The following is a 17270-nucleotide window of genomic DNA, read 5'->3' on the forward strand; positions in this document are numbered from 1 at the left end:
AGGCATATGTGCAGTCTGTTGTTTGGCATTACATCCTGAGGTAGAACTGTAACAGGCAATTCCTGGCTTGATAATTGGACTTCGATTTGACACTGAGCAAGAAGGGAAATGATCATCTGCATTGATCTTTGTCACTACTGATTTGTCTACATAACATGACATACCTAGTTATGTGACAAGCTGCACTGTTTTTAGTGGACCGGTCTGCAAGTGAGGAGCATTAATCTTTGAATGAAGTGTGAGCATGAATTACATAGATATGTGGGTTCCTAGAATCACAGACAAAAAATATTAGGGAGGTCATGGAAAAGTCATGAACAGTTCCCCTCTCTCATTGTTTCCTGTCTCATACTGTCCTGTCCATTAAATATAAGAAGAAAAAAGCTACAAAAATATACACTACCACTCAACAGATTGGTGTCGGTAAGAATGTTTTTGAAATAAGTCTCAAAAATGTGCTCACCACGGCTGCTGATAAAAAATAAATAAAGTAAAATAAAATAAACCATACAGTAAAACACTGTTATATTGTTCTACATATAGTCAGAAGGTAGATGAAGATTAGGATTCCATGACAACAAATAAATTACAAAGGAATTACAGAAGACAAACTAAAAGTACATGAAAATGAAACAAACAACATAATGTTGAACCCCCCCCCCCTTCCAAAAGGTGTGACCTAGTGCCATGACAACAAGGCTAAACAAATGAACAAATGAGGGAGGGATGGTGGGGGCTCTGGAGGAGGACAAGGAGTGGGCGAAGGACTGATGACACGCTGGAGAGCAGATGGGAATGGCCAGATGATGGGAGGAGCATTGATAAGTGGTGGATGACGACGAGACCCTGGTGGCAAAGATGGTGAGTGTCCGGTGGCACAGACCCAGAACAGAGCAGAGATGAAAGTCCATGGGAGGAGCCATGGTGGAGGTAAGGCTGACGACACCAGGGGCCTGACTGACAGAGACAATGCCAATGGAAGAGAAGCCCCGGGGCAGAGACGGAGAGCCGAAGTGCCAGGGTGACATTGAGGGTCCAAGTCGGAGTCGGGGACCCAGGAGACTGCGGCAAAGCTGGAGCGACTGAGGACGGATGGAAGGAGGAGCCAGCTGGAGCCAGAGGGGTGGAGGGACGAGGTGAAGCCGGAGGAGTGGAATCCCATTGCGATGGAAGGACGACGACTGATCAAGGTGGAGCCGGATGGACGAGGGAGCCTGGTGGAGCCAGTGGGATGATGGGCCAAGGTGGACACGAGGGAGTTAAGAGCCAAGGCGGAGCCGAGGGGTTGAAGGGCCAATGAGGAATCCAGGCCTCGGAGGCTGGAGGCGAAGACAGGGGATCTTCACGCCAAGGCAGTGCTGGAGACTGGAAGACCTGCAGCGAGACAAAGCTCCAGGATGGCACTGAATGAGGGTGAGCTGAGGGGGAATGGTAATCGTGGGGAAGTCGTGGGGAAGTCGTGGCCTAATGGTTAGAGAGTTTGACTCCTAACCCTAAGGTTGTGAGTTCGAGTCTCGGGCCGGCAATACCATGACTGAGGTAACCTTGAGCAAGGCACCGAACCCCCAACTGCTCCCCGGGAGCCGCAGCATAAATGGCTGCCCACTGCTCCGGGTGTGTGTTCACGGTGTGTGTGTGTTCACTGCTGTGTGTGTGCACTTAAATGCAGTTTAAATACAGTTAAATGCAGAGCACAAATTCTGAGTATGGGTGACCATACTTGGCTGTATGTCACGTCACTTCAGAGATTTCCCTTTTGTGTGTCATGTCACTTTTTTTTGTTTTGCTTTTTTTTTTCACTTAATTAGTCCTGATCCAGAACAGTGACTTTAGGATCTTGTCGTCAAAATGGCTGGTGACTGCAAGAAGGCAGATGTCTTTGGTTTAGAAAGTTAAGAAAGTTCCAGTTCTCACAAGCAATAGCATTATCTATTTAGGAGGTTGGTTGTTCCGTAACATTTAGTTCGAAGGAAGGTGAAGATTAGGATGAAACAATATGAAGTTTAATAAATGACTCGGAAGTATATTCACATTCGTAACAGTGTGCATAGCACAAACAACAACCGACAAAAGAAGAGTGAAGCAGAGCAACATGAATACAAGGCAAAGGGAACTAATGAATAACACCTGTGATGATTAATGAACGTCCATGACAACAAAAGAGAAGCGGGAAACTAAAACCAAGGAACACAGGAATTACAGAATATAAAATAAGTACTGACCCCAAACGTCAATTATGAAGGATGGGAAATTATGAAAAGGATGTTGTTATGCGGACTCAGTAAAACTGCTCAAAATGAAATCACCAGTAATTTCTCTAATAATAATGAATGTTTCTGTAGTAAATATGCACAATAATCTGAATAACCTGACATATGCAGGCCACAGTGCAGCTACAGAGTGCAAATGTTGTGAATCCCAGAATATTAGTGCCAAGCATATGAAGTATAGATCACAGTAACACTGTTCAATACATGAGCATCATTTACAGTCTCCACCGATTCATTTTCTTTAAACAATTTCTTTACTAAAATGGAGATTTTCATTATTTTACTATCACTTGTTTTACACTAGATCTTATTGTTAATAATAGTTATTAAAAAAGGTTCTATTTTAAAAAACTTTCAGATTACAAAAATATATTTTGTAGTATTGTTAATTCTCTGTGTTTGTGATAAAGGGATTTCACACACTACATGTAATGTAACTAATGTAACATGATAAAAGGCACACAAAATGATAGTCATACAGTGGGAGAAGTCTGTGTGAGACGTGCATCTCTTGCATTGCCTGCATCAGATCCATATTCTGTCTACACAGTCTAATCATTACACAAAGGGGATGGCCGTCATCCATTCCACACCTTTATCAGTATGTGTGTGTGTTTGTTTGTGTGCGTGAGGAAAAAGAGCGAGTGTGAAAGGGCGGTGTTTCCCTGTGTCAGTGCTCTGTGTGTCTGTCTCAGCACGGCTCAGAGAATGCCACCATGAGCTTGAAAGAGAAACTTAAGCCTGTAAGTACCATCCTTGCCTTGACCTTTATTTATCTCCTCTTCATCTGCTCTGTCTTTTCTTACCTTTGCTGCTTTGTTTCTCTTTCACTCTGTTTGATTTTCACCTCTCACACCTGGTTAGGAAAAAAATAGGTCAGGACCAGGATGGATTTGACTGGCAGCTGATGCCACTCACATAGATCACTGTTAATAGTGTTGTTTCAGTGTCAGACTCTGTTGACTTTTTGTGACTTGTGAGACATATGCAAACTGAGACATATTTTTGCCTGAGGTCGCGTCCCTTTATTTGCCTTTGTCTTTGTTTCTTTGTTTTGTCTTGCTGCCGTTCACCATGTGTTTGTTTTATTTGTGGTAGTGGCGTGTAATTACATGTCTTTATTTGACTTTTGTTTGTTTTTCCATTTTTTTGTTTTGTTTTTTGATTCCCATTCACTATGTGTTTGTTTTATTTGTTGTGGTTGCTTTAACATGTCCCTTTGTTTTGTTTTAGTTTTTTTTTTTTATCTTTTTGTTTTCTCTTATCGCCCCTCTCCATTTTTTGTTTAGTCTATTGTATTAGCTTGTGAACACATCCTTTCATGCATCATGTTTTTGTTTTGCATGTCGACTGAAAGCGATGAAAAGCTGAGAGTGGTGGATTTTTTTTTTTTATACAAACAACATATAGTATCAAAAACACGTCATGGAAATGTTACACTGACCTTAGCCGTACAAGATAAAGCTCTTGGTGAAGTTTTGCACAGTGCATGTTTTACTTTTGTGTATCTTTGTCTGTGTGTGTGTGTCACTGAGTTTGTGACTGTAGTCAGCGTGCAGACAGTGAGAATGGATTTGCCTGGTTCCATCATTATGAAACGGAGTGTTAGATTATATCAATAAGCACAGATATCTCGCTCCAGTGAATTCGTGTGCGTGCATGTGAGTGCCTTCTGTCATTAGGATCTCTCCATTACATGGATTTGAATGTGAGCTCACACAGTGTATTTGTGTATGTGTTCATGGGCAGACTGATAAGAAAGGACTGTGACTTCACATGATTAGTAATTGTTGATAGTGTTGTAAAATATGTGCAGTGCTTTAAATGTGAACAAGATACTGTATGATATGAGCAAAATATGTGAACAAGATATGTGAACAAGTGGAAGACTTTCTTAATCCTTCACTGAAAATTGATGCAGTTTTGTGAGCTGTGAATAACACTTTTCAAGGTTGAGGACTTCTTGTCACTGTGCTTGTGTGTGTGGGAAAGGTTTTGCCTAATATGGGGACCAAATGCCTCCCAACTGATAGCAAAATTCCACTGATTGCAAAATCTGAAATCACTTGCCAGTACTCCATATGAAAAAGAAAAAAGATTAATAAACAAAATAATGTCTGAATGGATATAAAGGTTTATGTGCAGTGCAGGGGTAGAGTTAGAGCATAGGAAATATTAGTAGCTAACTATGAAATCAGTAGAAGTCTATGGAAGTCCCCATCATAATCAGTAAACTAGCATGTGTATGTGTGGAATGATGTGATGACATATAAGACTTTCTGAACAACTTTTTACACTGTGTAAAAAAGGGTAGATGCTGTTTTCACTGTGTGTAAATAGTGGTAGATACTGTTTGCACCATTAAGAGCAACACACATAGCATCTTGCTTGCATCAGGTGCAAATACTCATATGCTATTTAGTACATAGAAGTAAAATGTGTTTAGAACTAAAAGTTACATATTTGGGCAGTGGTGGGCAGAGTTCACCTTTGCTAAACAGCTGACTATTAGCACTCAACTTTAATAGACTCTCTGAAATACTTGATTCTGGTTGATCAGTCATGGCATTCATCAGTTAAATACTGCACAACTGACCACTTATCAGAGAAACCTCTACCCAACATAGCTGGTCAAGTAAATTAATAAAATAATTATACCTCAAATTAATGGATTATGCTGCTTTATTTATTTGGTAAGAAGCCATGTATAAAGCAGGATAGTGTACAGGCAGACGCAAACAGTCAAACCCTGATCCTGATCAACATGTTGGGGTTTATTTTCAATAATGTTCTTCTATTATCTCATACATGTATGTGCTTGTTGTTAGAGACCTTCATTTTTGTAATCTGTCGTCCTTGCTGTCTTTAAGAGTTAGAACACACTTTGAACACTTTCCATATTCAACACAGGAATGTTTGTTGATAGTTCTTTTGTCATTTCATTCAGTAGAGATTCATCTGAAAAGTTGTAGATCTATACTAAATTATCTGATCGGGGTGTGAGAGAATATGCTTTATTTTTACTAATTATTTGACTTCCAAAGCTGAAAAGCAAATACCGTAGTTTGCTTAATACTATTGTTGCATTGATCAAATCATTCCAATAAGAAGCCATACGTGTTTAATTATTATTATTATTTTTTTTTTTTTATGTTTAAACTATAGATATTATTCAGGAAGAATGGAAGTTCTATAAAAGCTGGGCTATTGATTATGAAAAAAAATGAGGTATTGCTACATTTTCATTTCCTGTCTACTTTTTTGGTGCTTCTGGAATAAATGTCTGGAAAAAATGCACAAATAATTTCACATTATTTATGCAAAATCCACAACAAATGCTTTCTGCACACTGAATGAAAACTAAACCACGAAAATCTACCACAAATATATTTATTCATCTTTATTTTTTGACTGGCATGGTGAAATAAGCTACGAGTTGAAACATTTATGCAATGGCTTATTTTAACTTATTCTTTGAATTAGCTTTTATTTTAATATTTTTGTCATACTTTTGTCATTGTTATTAGTTTTTGGTTTGATTTGTTTTTATTTCAGTCTAGTTTTATAAATATTAGATGTGGTTTAGATTTTATATCAGCTTTAGTAGTTTCAGTTAACAATAAAAGTTTAGTACTTTTAGTTAACAATAACACTGATTGAAATAACACTTTTGCACTTTTTTTCACCATGCTAGTCTAAAATAAAAATAAAAATATTTTTTGATAAACTTTCGTCTTTAGTGAATTTTGAGTTTTCTTCTACCATGCACTTGTGGATGCGCTAATCTTCGGAAACAGAAAATTCTTTCTGTATTAATGCGTTGATTTAAACAGGCAAGGGCAGCATGCAGCAATAACCTTTCATGCTGTATTTTGACAACTAATCAGTAGGAGACTCTTTCAGTCGTTTTAGGTCTCATTTGGTTTGACCTGTTGGAAATGTTCCACACCCTCCCACACCACTCCCTTTACTGTCGATTTGTTTTTCCTGTAAATTGGTGCATTTAGGCAGTTAAGACTGTTTGTTCATCAAACCAGCTTGTTGTTCTCTTGGATTCTGAAAGCTGGCATCATCCATCTATGCTGTATTGCTTTGTTTATTACTTTAGATCCAGTGTCTTTGTGGTAAAGATGACTGTGACCAAGTGTCTGTTTTTAAGTAGATACTGTAAAGTTTCTTCTGTTTCTGAACAAACTGTTTTTCTGTGGATGTTGTAAGTCAGAACGACACTTTGGAGAACATGGACAAGGAGCCTCTCATTGTCATACCGGTCAGTACAGACTGCAGTTTATGCAGGATGCACATTAATGTTGTATTCAGAAATATTTGATGAACATGTACATTTGCAGATGTTATAGAGGTATTTTGTTACTTGCATATGATATGGCTAATAGAGAGAAACATTTGTCATAAACAATTTCTGTGATGTCAGCTTGAATAGTTGGCAAGTGGTGGCAGGGAAATTGCTTTAAAGCTCTATTCAAAGCTGTTATTTACTTAAATGAAGCCATTCATCTACTTAAACAAAGGCAATTCTGAGGCCTGAAGTGCTAAAGAAAAACGCCCTGTATTGCATTCATGCAACCTAAAAAAAAGGAAAACCGCATGCCTTATCACATCACATCAAACTGCATAAGGCTGTGATTTGCATGAACTTGTCATGTGTTCTGAAATTTGTATAAAAGTAAAGGAAAGAAGACTGAAAAGCAAGTAATACTGTGTGCATACTCATTTATCAGAAAAAAAGTGCATTAGGTTTGAGATTTTATTATTATTATTTGAACATATCTTTGAATACCATGGCATCTGTTATAGTCATTTTCTGCTTTTTACTGTTTTGCTTACAAAATAGTTTTTTCCATCCCGAAAGAACTCTTTCAGATCGACCAACTTTTTCCCACATGGCTGATGTTCAATGACCAACTTGAAGTTTCCATGGCAGCCAGTGGTTGCCATGGTCGTCTGTGTGCACAGTAATCATAGGCTGCTAATGGTGTATTAAAGGAGTGATTTTCTATTGGACAAAAGCTCTAGCAGAAAATAGATCTCAGTATGAAATAGTTCAGCGGATACATAGCCCACTGCTTGCTGCATACTAATTGACAATATGTTAGACATAAAAAAATACTACCTTAGTATCTTTTATTTTGGTTCCGCTTATTTGGTCACTTATTTTTGGGACTTTTTGTCTCTTTATTAGACAAATGGTACAGTGAAGTTTTTCTTTCTTTCTTTCTTTTAAAAATAAAGGTTATTTTTTTGGCATCTATGGTTCCATGAAGAAACTTCAACATTCATGGAATCTTTCCATTGACCAAAAGGTTCTTTATAGTAGAAAACTTCTTCAGATTATTGTTTTTCACACTAAGAAAAAATGGTTCTTTTAAGAACTGTTCACTGAAAGGTTCTTTTGTGGACCCGAAATGGTTCTTCTATGGCTTTGCTCTAAAAGTGATTGATCTTTGATCAGAGTAGAGGCAGATAATAGAAAGCTGTAGTGACGTGACAGTGGAGGCATATGGAAGAACTGATCAAAAAAAGCCTCCCAGTAACACAATACAAAATCTAGCTCTTAATGTCTGAGAGTGTGTGAATTCGTAAGGTTGGATGTCAATAACATCAAACGTCATTGTTTTTTGAGTGTCTTTTAGCCAAACATCATGTTGTCAAACCTTGTGCCATGTTAACTGAACAATGTTTTAAAGGTACACTATATGTAACTTTTTTTTTTTTTTGTTCAGAATTTACAAAAATTTATATAATGAGCAAGTACATCATGAATCCATCTTCCAATCGGCGTTTTTGTCTTATCCTGACTCACTATGGTACGCCTATAAGTATTTATATTCAGACTAAATCTGTAAATCTGTCAGGATGACAACCACTGTGGAGTAGCCCAGTACCTGTGTGACTCATCATAAACAAAAACTGAGAGAAGTAGCTCCGGCTACAATGTTCTTCCACAGGATGCATGCAGTATTGATTATTAACCACTAGAGCGCTAAAAGTTGCATAGTGCACATTTAATTTTTCCTCATATGTTCTACTATTATGATATATTTATTGTGTGCTTAGATAATTCTCTTTTTGTGATTTATGAATGAAAGAACATCATACAGGTTTGGGATATCTTGAAGGAGAATAAATAAGGACAGACTTCAAGGTTTCCTGTTTATTTCTCTGTCATTTTTCCTATAGAATGACATTTGAACCACTTCAAGCAGTGTGGTCGATTAACAGAGACAGACCCCCTCCCCCTGTGACACGTTTCTTCAGTCCATGCCCTTTAAAATTTGATCTGGTCTGTAAGACGTGGCTGCTGCCCTTCTGTTTAATAATGGCACATGTCAAGAGGAAGAGGAGACTTAAACACAGAAGAGCAAAGCATGAAAGATGAGCAAATGTCTGCATTTCTCACAGTGACTGTACATCCCTTAAGCTTGTGCGGGTTGAAGTGGGATATGACAATACAGTTCATAGCTTTAAAATGCCATTAAGATATCATCTAGTGTGCATTGTGTATGTTTGTTTGGGTCTATTGAGATATCTTCTGACATTTATACTATTTTATAATAGATTTCACTTTATAGTGGGTATGTTTGTATAATTGAATTTGTTTTGGGGACTGGACCGTTGTGCTGAATCATTCTGTCATTCTGTTCAGTCCACAACACTGTACAAATGTGCAAAATTACTTTGAGCGTTGCATAAAACATTTGCAAATGTTTCCTTTCTGTGTATAATAGAAAAAAATAGTAAATTCCTGTGAAACTGGTCAAAAGCTATGCCTGTGTTTCTATTTTTCCTGCATAATAAATGACTTGCGCCTCAGAAAACAGTCGTATGAGACAGTTAGGGGAGGTGATTATATGGACTTTGGTGCAGGCATTTAAATATGATTAATTTGACATGGTGTGCGATGAGATCGGTGCTCTTGTCAGGTCATTTATCCAATCAAAAGATCTGTTGAGGCAAAGTCACATGACTGTTTTCGAGAAATTTATTCTGTAAATGTGTTTCCTTTGTAGTTAATGCACGTCTTGTTATTGGATAAAAATTTAGCACATACGTTTTTTTATGCTGATTTTGGCACTTCAGTCCATTGTTTTTTTTTAAGCAATATCCCAAAATTCTAATAAAAACAGATGGATGGGAACATAGTTATTGTCACTAATTTCATGGTTTTAAGAAACCTTCAATTAAAATCAGCCAGACAAAATATATTATTTTAATATAAATTTTCAGTAATTATGTTATGTGCTTTTGTCATTTTTATTTTTTATATTACTATTCAACTTTTATTTTTAGTTCAGTTTAAGTTTTTATTCAATTTCAGTTCTTAAACTTCAGCAGCATTTCTGTTTTTTATGTAATATTATAACTTATTTTATTTCAGCTTTATTTCAATGAACAAAAATGTGTTTTAAAGTTTTTCGTTTAGTTCTTGTTAACAATAATAACCCTGTCCAGATGGTGCAGTTATAATATCTGCCGGCGAACTGTCCATGCTAACCTTGACCGCTTGCATTCATCGAAATTCATTTAAAAACACCCCTTGACATCCTCTGATCATGTTGTTTCTTAACCTCTCTCTTTCATTCTCTCCCCAGGTACTGTCACTTGGGGCAGATGTACTTCCTGAGTACAAGCTTCAAGCTCCACGCGTCCACAAGTGGACCATCCTCCACTACAGCCCGTTCAAGGCAGTATGGGACTGGATCATCCTGCTCCTGGTGCTCTACACGGCGGTCTTCACGCCCTACTCTGCTGCCTTCCTCCTCAACGAGCAGGAGGACGAGAGGAGGCGCACCTGCGGCTACACCTGCAACCCCCTCAACGTAGTGGACCTGGTGGTGGATGTCATGTTCATAATCGACATCCTCATCAATTTCAGGACTACTTATGTCAATCACAACGACGAGGTGGTCAGCAATCCCACTCGCATCGCTCAGCACTACTTCAAGGGCTGGTTCCTCATAGACATTGTGGCTGCCATTCCCTTCGACCTGCTCATTTTCAGATCAGGTTCAGATGAGGTGAGGGCTGTGACATGCTAGCTAGGTGGTATATATTGATCAATGTTATATTTCAAACGCACAACTAGAACAGAGCGAACAATTGTTAAACTTTCTAATTTTCGAAGAACTACTCAGAGTAGTCAATGAATCATCTAGAATATTGATTGCAGTGTGATCATGTTGATTGCGTTTGATATTCTGAATGTTCTATCCACCGGTAGATAATGCTATATTGATGATGTGTACAGTAAAGGTGAAGGTCATTTCCACAGAATAGGGTTGGACTGTATGAAACATATTATCGTATAATGGTTCTTACTGTTTAACGATTACAGTAACGATTCCCAGAAGTATGTGATTTGAAATCTGCCATTTTAGCTCATGAAAACCAGAGTCCTGATTATAGTCATTTATTTTTCTTTTATATAGTATATAAGTCTAATATATAAAGAGAACAAAGTGGAGAAGTTAATATACTGGAAGCATTATTTATTTTGATTACATTATTCACATTGACTACATTATTCTTTGAAAATTGCAAGGGTGTTTTAAGGACTAATCAGGACTTAGAGGGATATTATTCATTGACCCCTTGTTTAGTTTCAAACCTGTATGACTTCCTTTTTTCCATGAAACACAAGGAGAAATTTAAAATAACTAAATGCTAATCACTTTTCCATATAAAGTATCTTTAAAGTAGTCCATCTGATTTGTGACCTTTATGATTTTAATCTTCTTAAAGGGATAGCTCACCCATTAATGAAAATTCTGTCATGATTTATTCAGCTTGACTTTTTGAGTCTTTATGGTGCTCAAGACCTTCTTAGGGACGTCGTGGCCTAATAGTTAGAGAGTGACTCCTAACCATAAGGTTGTGGGTTCAAGTCTCGGGCCGGCAATACCATGACTGAGGTGCCCTCGAGCGAGGCTCCCCTTGAGCAACTGCTCCCCGGGAGCCGCAGCATAAATGGCTGCCCACTGCTCCGGGTGTGTGTTCACGGTGTGTGTGTGTGTGTGTTCACTGCTGTGTGTGTGCTCTTTGGATGGTTAAATGCAGAGCACGAATTCTGAGTATGGGTCACCATACTTGGCTGTATGTCACGTCACTTCAGAGATTTCCCTTTTGTGTGTCATGGAAGAAAGGAGGTCATAAATATCATTCTGTCGCAATAATTCAGACTAAATAAAAATAAGAGTGATTCTGCAAACTAATTTATCCTTTTAAACCTGTACTTCCAGCCTCAAACCACGACTCTGATTGGTCTTCTGAAGACTGCACGGCTGCTGAGATTGGTGCGAGTAGCGAGGAAACTTGACCGTTACTCTGAGTACGGTGCGGCAGTGCTCTTCCTCCTCATGTGCACCTTTGCCCTCATTGCTCACTGGCTGGCATGCATCTGGTATGCCATTGGCAACGTGGAGCGCACCAGCTCTGCCCGTATTGGAGGCATGAAGATCGGCTGGCTGGACAACCTGGCTGACCAGATTGGCAAACAATACAATGACAGCGATTCCTTCTCCGGCCCTTCCATTAAGGATAAATATGTAACTGCACTGTACTTCACCTTCAGTAGTTTGACCAGTGTGGGATTTGGAAACGTCTCTCCTAACACCAACCCTGAGAAGATTTTTTCCATTTGTGTCATGCTCATTGGCTGTAAGTGCACTACATTCATTATCTATATTAGGCATGACAACTAAAGTTTCACTGGGAACTTCAACAGCTTAAACATTAATATACATAACTGTACAAAGGTTTGGGGTCAGTAAGATTGTTTTGATTGCAAATTGGATTGAAAGTTTGGCTTATTTTCAGTAAAAATTCATTATTAATTTCATTTAAATTTTAAATTTTTATTTGAATTTGTTTTCTCCGCTAATATTGACAAACAATGAAAAGCAATATATCACAGTTTCTGCAAAATATCAAGCAACTTTTATTTCAACACTGATAAGAAATGTTTCTTGAACTGCAAATCAGCATATTAAACTAATTTCTGAAGTATTATGTGACTGGAATCATGAAGTCTGTAGTAATGACTTCTGAAAAATAAGCTTTGGCAACACAAGATTAAATTACATTTTAAAACAAACATTAAAATAGAATAATAATGCACAGTAGTTCATAGTATTACTGTTTTTACTGTATTTTGATCAAATAAATGCAGCCTTGGTGAGCATAAGCAGCTTCTTTCAAAAACATTAAAAAACAACAAACAAAAACCTTTTGTTTGCACCATGCTCTTGGCTGATGATAATCTTTGTTCTTCTTCCTTTCCAGCCCTGATGTATGCCAGTATCTTTGGCAATGTGTCAGCTATAATTCAGAGGTTGTACTCAGGAACAGCTCGCTATCACACTCAGATGCTACGTGTGAAAGAGTTCATAAGGTTCCATCAGATCCCAGGAGGCCTTCGGCAACGACTAGAAGAGTACTTCCAGCACGCCTGGTCCTACACTAACGGCATTGACATGAATGCTGTGAGTTACAAACACACACACAAAATTAAAAAATTCCTGAAGTATTACATGAATATACTTTTATACACTGCCTTGTATGATGTTCAAAGTAAAGTGAGAGGGCTTCCGGACCTCCATATGTGTTATAAAGTTCCCAAAAAATTAAATCATTTAAAAATATTTTTTTAATGTTTTGATTTATTTTTTTTAACCCCTGGTCAATTTCTGGGGTTTAATTCAAATGTGAAAAATATTGTATGTTGTATTGTATTGTATTGTATGCATAATGTTGTCTTTTTCTCCTATGACCTGCTACAGGTGTTGAAGGGTTTTCCGGAGTGTCTGCAGGCTGACATCTGTCTGCATTTGAACCGCAGTCTGCTGCAGAACTGTAAGGCATTCAGGGGGGCAAGCAAGGGCTGTCTGCGGGCTCTGGCCATGCGTTTTAGGACCACCCATGCCCCACCCGGAGACACTCTGGTGCACAGTGGAGATGTATTGACCGCACTATATTTCATCTCCCGCGGCTCCATAGAGATCCTCAGAGAGGATGTGGTCGTGGCCATTTTAGGTTTGATTACTTTCTAGTTCTGTTTTATTTTGTAATATTTTCCCCCCACCTTTCATTTATTTCAACCCACTTCAGCTTGAAAATGAAAAATTGCTGCCTTAACTTTAGCAAACGGCAAAGAGATTTTATTTGTGGTTTGAGCTTGATACTTCACATTCATTGTTTTGCTCAGAAAACTGCATCTTGGTTTTTACTCTCTGTTCATTTGTTTCAGCTTATACTACTGTTTAAACATTTTGGGTTGTTAAGATTTTTTTTTAGATATATGAAAGATGTTTCTTATGCTCAACAAGGCTGCATTTATTTACCAAATATACAGTGAAATCAGTAATATTGTTACACATTGTTGTAACTGAAAATAACTTTTAAAATGTAATTTATAAAATGTAATTTATTCAAAATGAATAACAAATAATTATTCTGAATAATATTCGGCTGACACAGACACTTCTTGTGTTTGCTGGATAGCAGGTGATCCAGGAGAAAGTGTGATATTATACATAACCTTTAAAATCACTACGCAATAATGAGTGTGTGAAGTCAATGAGAGTAAACACGAATGAAATGAGCAAAAATTAAATAACCATGTTGCTGTTGCCTCTCTGTGCATCTCTCAGAAATCAGAGCTTGGCAGGAGAAAATCATCAAAAATACTACATCATACACATGTTCTACAATTTGATATATATATTAAATCTTGTATGATATGATGAATGATTGAACGAATGAATTAATGAATGAAATAAGCAAACAGCTGCATTCCATCCCTGACCGTCTCTCAGAAACCAAACCAGCTCTGGCCTAATAATCGACTAAGATACATATACATTTTCTACTGCTTAATATGACTATTTAAATGTTTTAAACTTTGTATGATAGGCTCACTCTCTCTCTCTCTCTCTCTCAGATGGCATTTATGCATATTCTTTATAATTTGTTCAGATTTGCATTTGTGTGCATAGTAAAAGGTCTTTCTTTTTTATTTGTTTCAACCTCCATGTCTTCTAATCAGCTATTTATAGAGTCAGCCTCCTCTTATTTGAGGTTATGGTTGTCCTGCCATTACTCAGTACACAGTGTTATATATATTCCTCTTATTTTACTTTTAGAACTTTTTAATCACAAAAGGTCCACGAGTTGAGGCTCGAACTCGGGTCTCCCGTAGCAAAACCGCGTTATATCTCAAATCACAGTCTATACAAGGCTATTGGCTCCGAAAGCTAGAAGATTTTTAAATAAATGTTATAATCATAATGAAAAATATTTTTTATCAGTTACACAAGGCATATTTGTTCAGTGATAACTATGAAGAAAAAAGATGTACAAATCATAGACATATGTGTATGTAAAATCATAGACATAGCGGTTTACAGTTTTCTCAATTAATTGAATGAACTTCTGGATAAAGCCCCGCCCACTTTCGGTTTCATAGATATGGATACAAATATACAGATATTGATTCCGCTACACCCCCCCCCCCCCCAGAACATATTACAGTGAGATGAACAAACACATTGCATTGTAAAAGTTAAAACAATGACTGGAGATTAATACTCGAGGATCATTTCTTAAGTTCATGCCGCTGCTCATGAGTGTTTTCTAGGGAGGTCCGTCCTGTCAGCAGTGTATGGTCCCAACATACAGTAGCCACACTAAAATGCAGCTTTATAGTGCCCCTTAGTGGTTGAAGCCTATTTGGCACCCAAATGTAATGCTATTCTTTCTATATCTCTATTTTTCTCTTTTCTTCTAATTATTCCAACTCCTGCCACTCTTTTCACTGAGGTAAAAATGATATTTTTGGGGAGCCCATCAGTCTATATACCAGGCCGGGAAAATCAAGCGCAGATGTGAGGGCTCTGACATACTGTGACCTGCACAAGATCCTCAGAGACGACCTGCTGGAAGTGTTGGACATGTACCCCGATTTCGCCGACAGCTTCTGGAGTAACCTGGAGATTACATTCAACCTTCGAGATGTAAGCCACTCAAACTCACACACAATACAGATGAAATAATTGTGTGTTTTGGACAATAACAAGTTAGTATATGTGTTTCAGCATGTGTAATTATGTGAGTTACTGAAGCTTGAATGTGTATCAGGCAGACAGAAACATGCATCCAACCCCAAGCGAGGACTCAGACTGTGGGTACCGTCGACCCAGACATCGGAGGAACCCCTTACAGCGAAATCGACCTGGTAACAGTGCCCATCTAGTCCAGGAGGACCACAAAAAATTATTTCACTGCAGCAATATACTATTCTGATCTCTCTCTTCTCTCTTGCATCACTCAGATGGGATGGACCGAGATGGAATGGACACGTACCCAGTGCAGACCTGTTCGCCTGTGGGGAACCACCGGGGGGCAATACCGCTCTCACACTGGGATGAGTTATGCAGCAATGCCAGTGCTGATTCCATGTCCAGTGAGGAGGACATGAAGCCACTGGTATCTGGCCAAGGGGAAATGTACTCACCAGGGACAGAGATGCAAGAATGCTCCCCTTCTGTAGTCAGCCTCATGCCACCCGGCAACAGCACAGCTTCTGCCACTGGAGGACCACTGGGAGGGACACATCCATACACAGGTAGCAGGATTAGGTTTGGTGCTTTCTGAATCATAGTCCTCTGAATCAGCCCAAATTCATGAAAAATATATGAGCTTGTGGGGACCTTTTTGCAAAAATATTATTACATTTTTTTTTTTTGTGAAAGTTTTGCAACATTTTAAAAGTGAAATGTCCAGTGAGTGCTACTAAAAAAAAAGTTTTTAGTTTTCTAACATAAATGTACTTTTTTTTTTACACATTGGTTCATGCACTTATTAACCCTTTGAACTTTTGTGTTAAACCGTGTTTTTTGGGATTTGTACCCAAGTGCTCTGCATTGCAATTGCAGCATTGTGCCAGGTGTGCTACTGAGCAAGTTTACTATGTCAGAAAAGCCATACATATGGAGCTGGGTATGTGATGCGAATCTTATAATGTTTTACAAATCATGCACTATAAGTTTTTTAGAGCCGATATCACAGTATTGTGCAAGGAACTATGCGAAAATGAAAATGTCACCTTCATTAATTGACAATCTGCCCCTTAATCATAACATATAAAGATTATTGGTGCTTTACTGCCACAAGTGTTCATTTCAAGTGGAACTGCAGCAAACTGTATGTATAGGTACGTTTTTGGAGTTTTGCAGAAATGTAGGTAGAGGCACGTTTTTCCAAATAACCTGGGTTGCATAATATTCCATGACAAAGGTGTGGAGGAAAGGAGCAGTATAAGTGGATTAAATGATTGGAAAAGTCTGGCATATACATCTACAAAGAAAAGTCTGTAATTTCACCCGAAGATACAGTCATAACATTTTGATTAAAAATTGCAATGTAAAAAAATGTTTAATCATATAAACATACAAACATAAGATGTATGACATGCATTTAAATGTGGACAGGATGAATTTGAACTTCATGCCAACTTAAAATTATAGCCAGCCAGTATGTACATTTTGTAGTTGGTGGAACTATGCATATTGGTGTTCAGCTACTGTTTATTTTTATCTACTTATTTGTGATATTTTATAACCATTGTAGTCTTCTCCATCTTTAACCTGTCCATAATTTTGTATCTTTCTGTTCCTCTTAATCTTTCTACTCATTCTTCATCCATACAGCGACTCCTCTGAACGTGTCGGGGTTGTACGGCTATTTGCCCGACCGCAGGGCCAGTCAGTACTCAGAGGGTCAGAGACGTTCCTCTGCAGTGCAGGCCTGCTACCACCATCACAGCCCCTGCACTGAGGACAGACCGAGTCGACTGCAGGCACGTCTGGAGCTGCTGCAGTCGCAACTCAACAGGTCTGATATCCGGAGGAAAAAAAGATAGCTTTTAATAGTGCAAAGTCTGCATTTGCCTTATAATTCTACTCTCTCTCTCTCTCTCTCTCTCTC

At 38.2% G+C, this 17270-nt stretch overlaps 1 protein-coding gene across 2 annotated transcripts in view; it reads left to right on the forward strand.

Annotated features, from left to right (window-relative positions):
• The window catches only part of LOC109051998 (potassium voltage-gated channel subfamily H member 6-like), a 41393-nt gene that overhangs the window by 19336 nt on the left and 4787 nt on the right, over positions 1–17270 (forward strand). The window contains exons 7-14 of one of the 2 annotated variants that reach the window (XM_042724620.1): positions 9881–10306; positions 11528–11945; positions 12570–12769; positions 13067–13319; positions 15105–15298; positions 15423–15519; positions 15616–15909; positions 16994–17177. In XM_042724620.1, coding sequence (XP_042580554.1) covers positions 9881–10306; positions 11528–11945; positions 12570–12769; positions 13067–13319; positions 15105–15298; positions 15423–15519; positions 15616–15909; positions 16994–17177 — 2066 coding nt within the window. Of the gene's footprint in view, positions 1–9880; positions 10307–11527; positions 11946–12569; positions 12770–13066; positions 13320–15104; positions 15299–15422; positions 15520–15615; positions 15910–16993; positions 17178–17270 lie in introns of those variants that run through there. The other variant, XM_042724625.1, reaches the window with a different exon arrangement.

Source organism: Cyprinus carpio, chromosome A3 (genome assembly GCF_018340385.1).
Source record: "Cyprinus carpio isolate SPL01 chromosome A3, ASM1834038v1, whole genome shotgun sequence".
Lineage (NCBI taxonomy): Eukaryota > Metazoa > Chordata > Actinopteri > Cypriniformes > Cyprinidae > Cyprinus > Cyprinus carpio.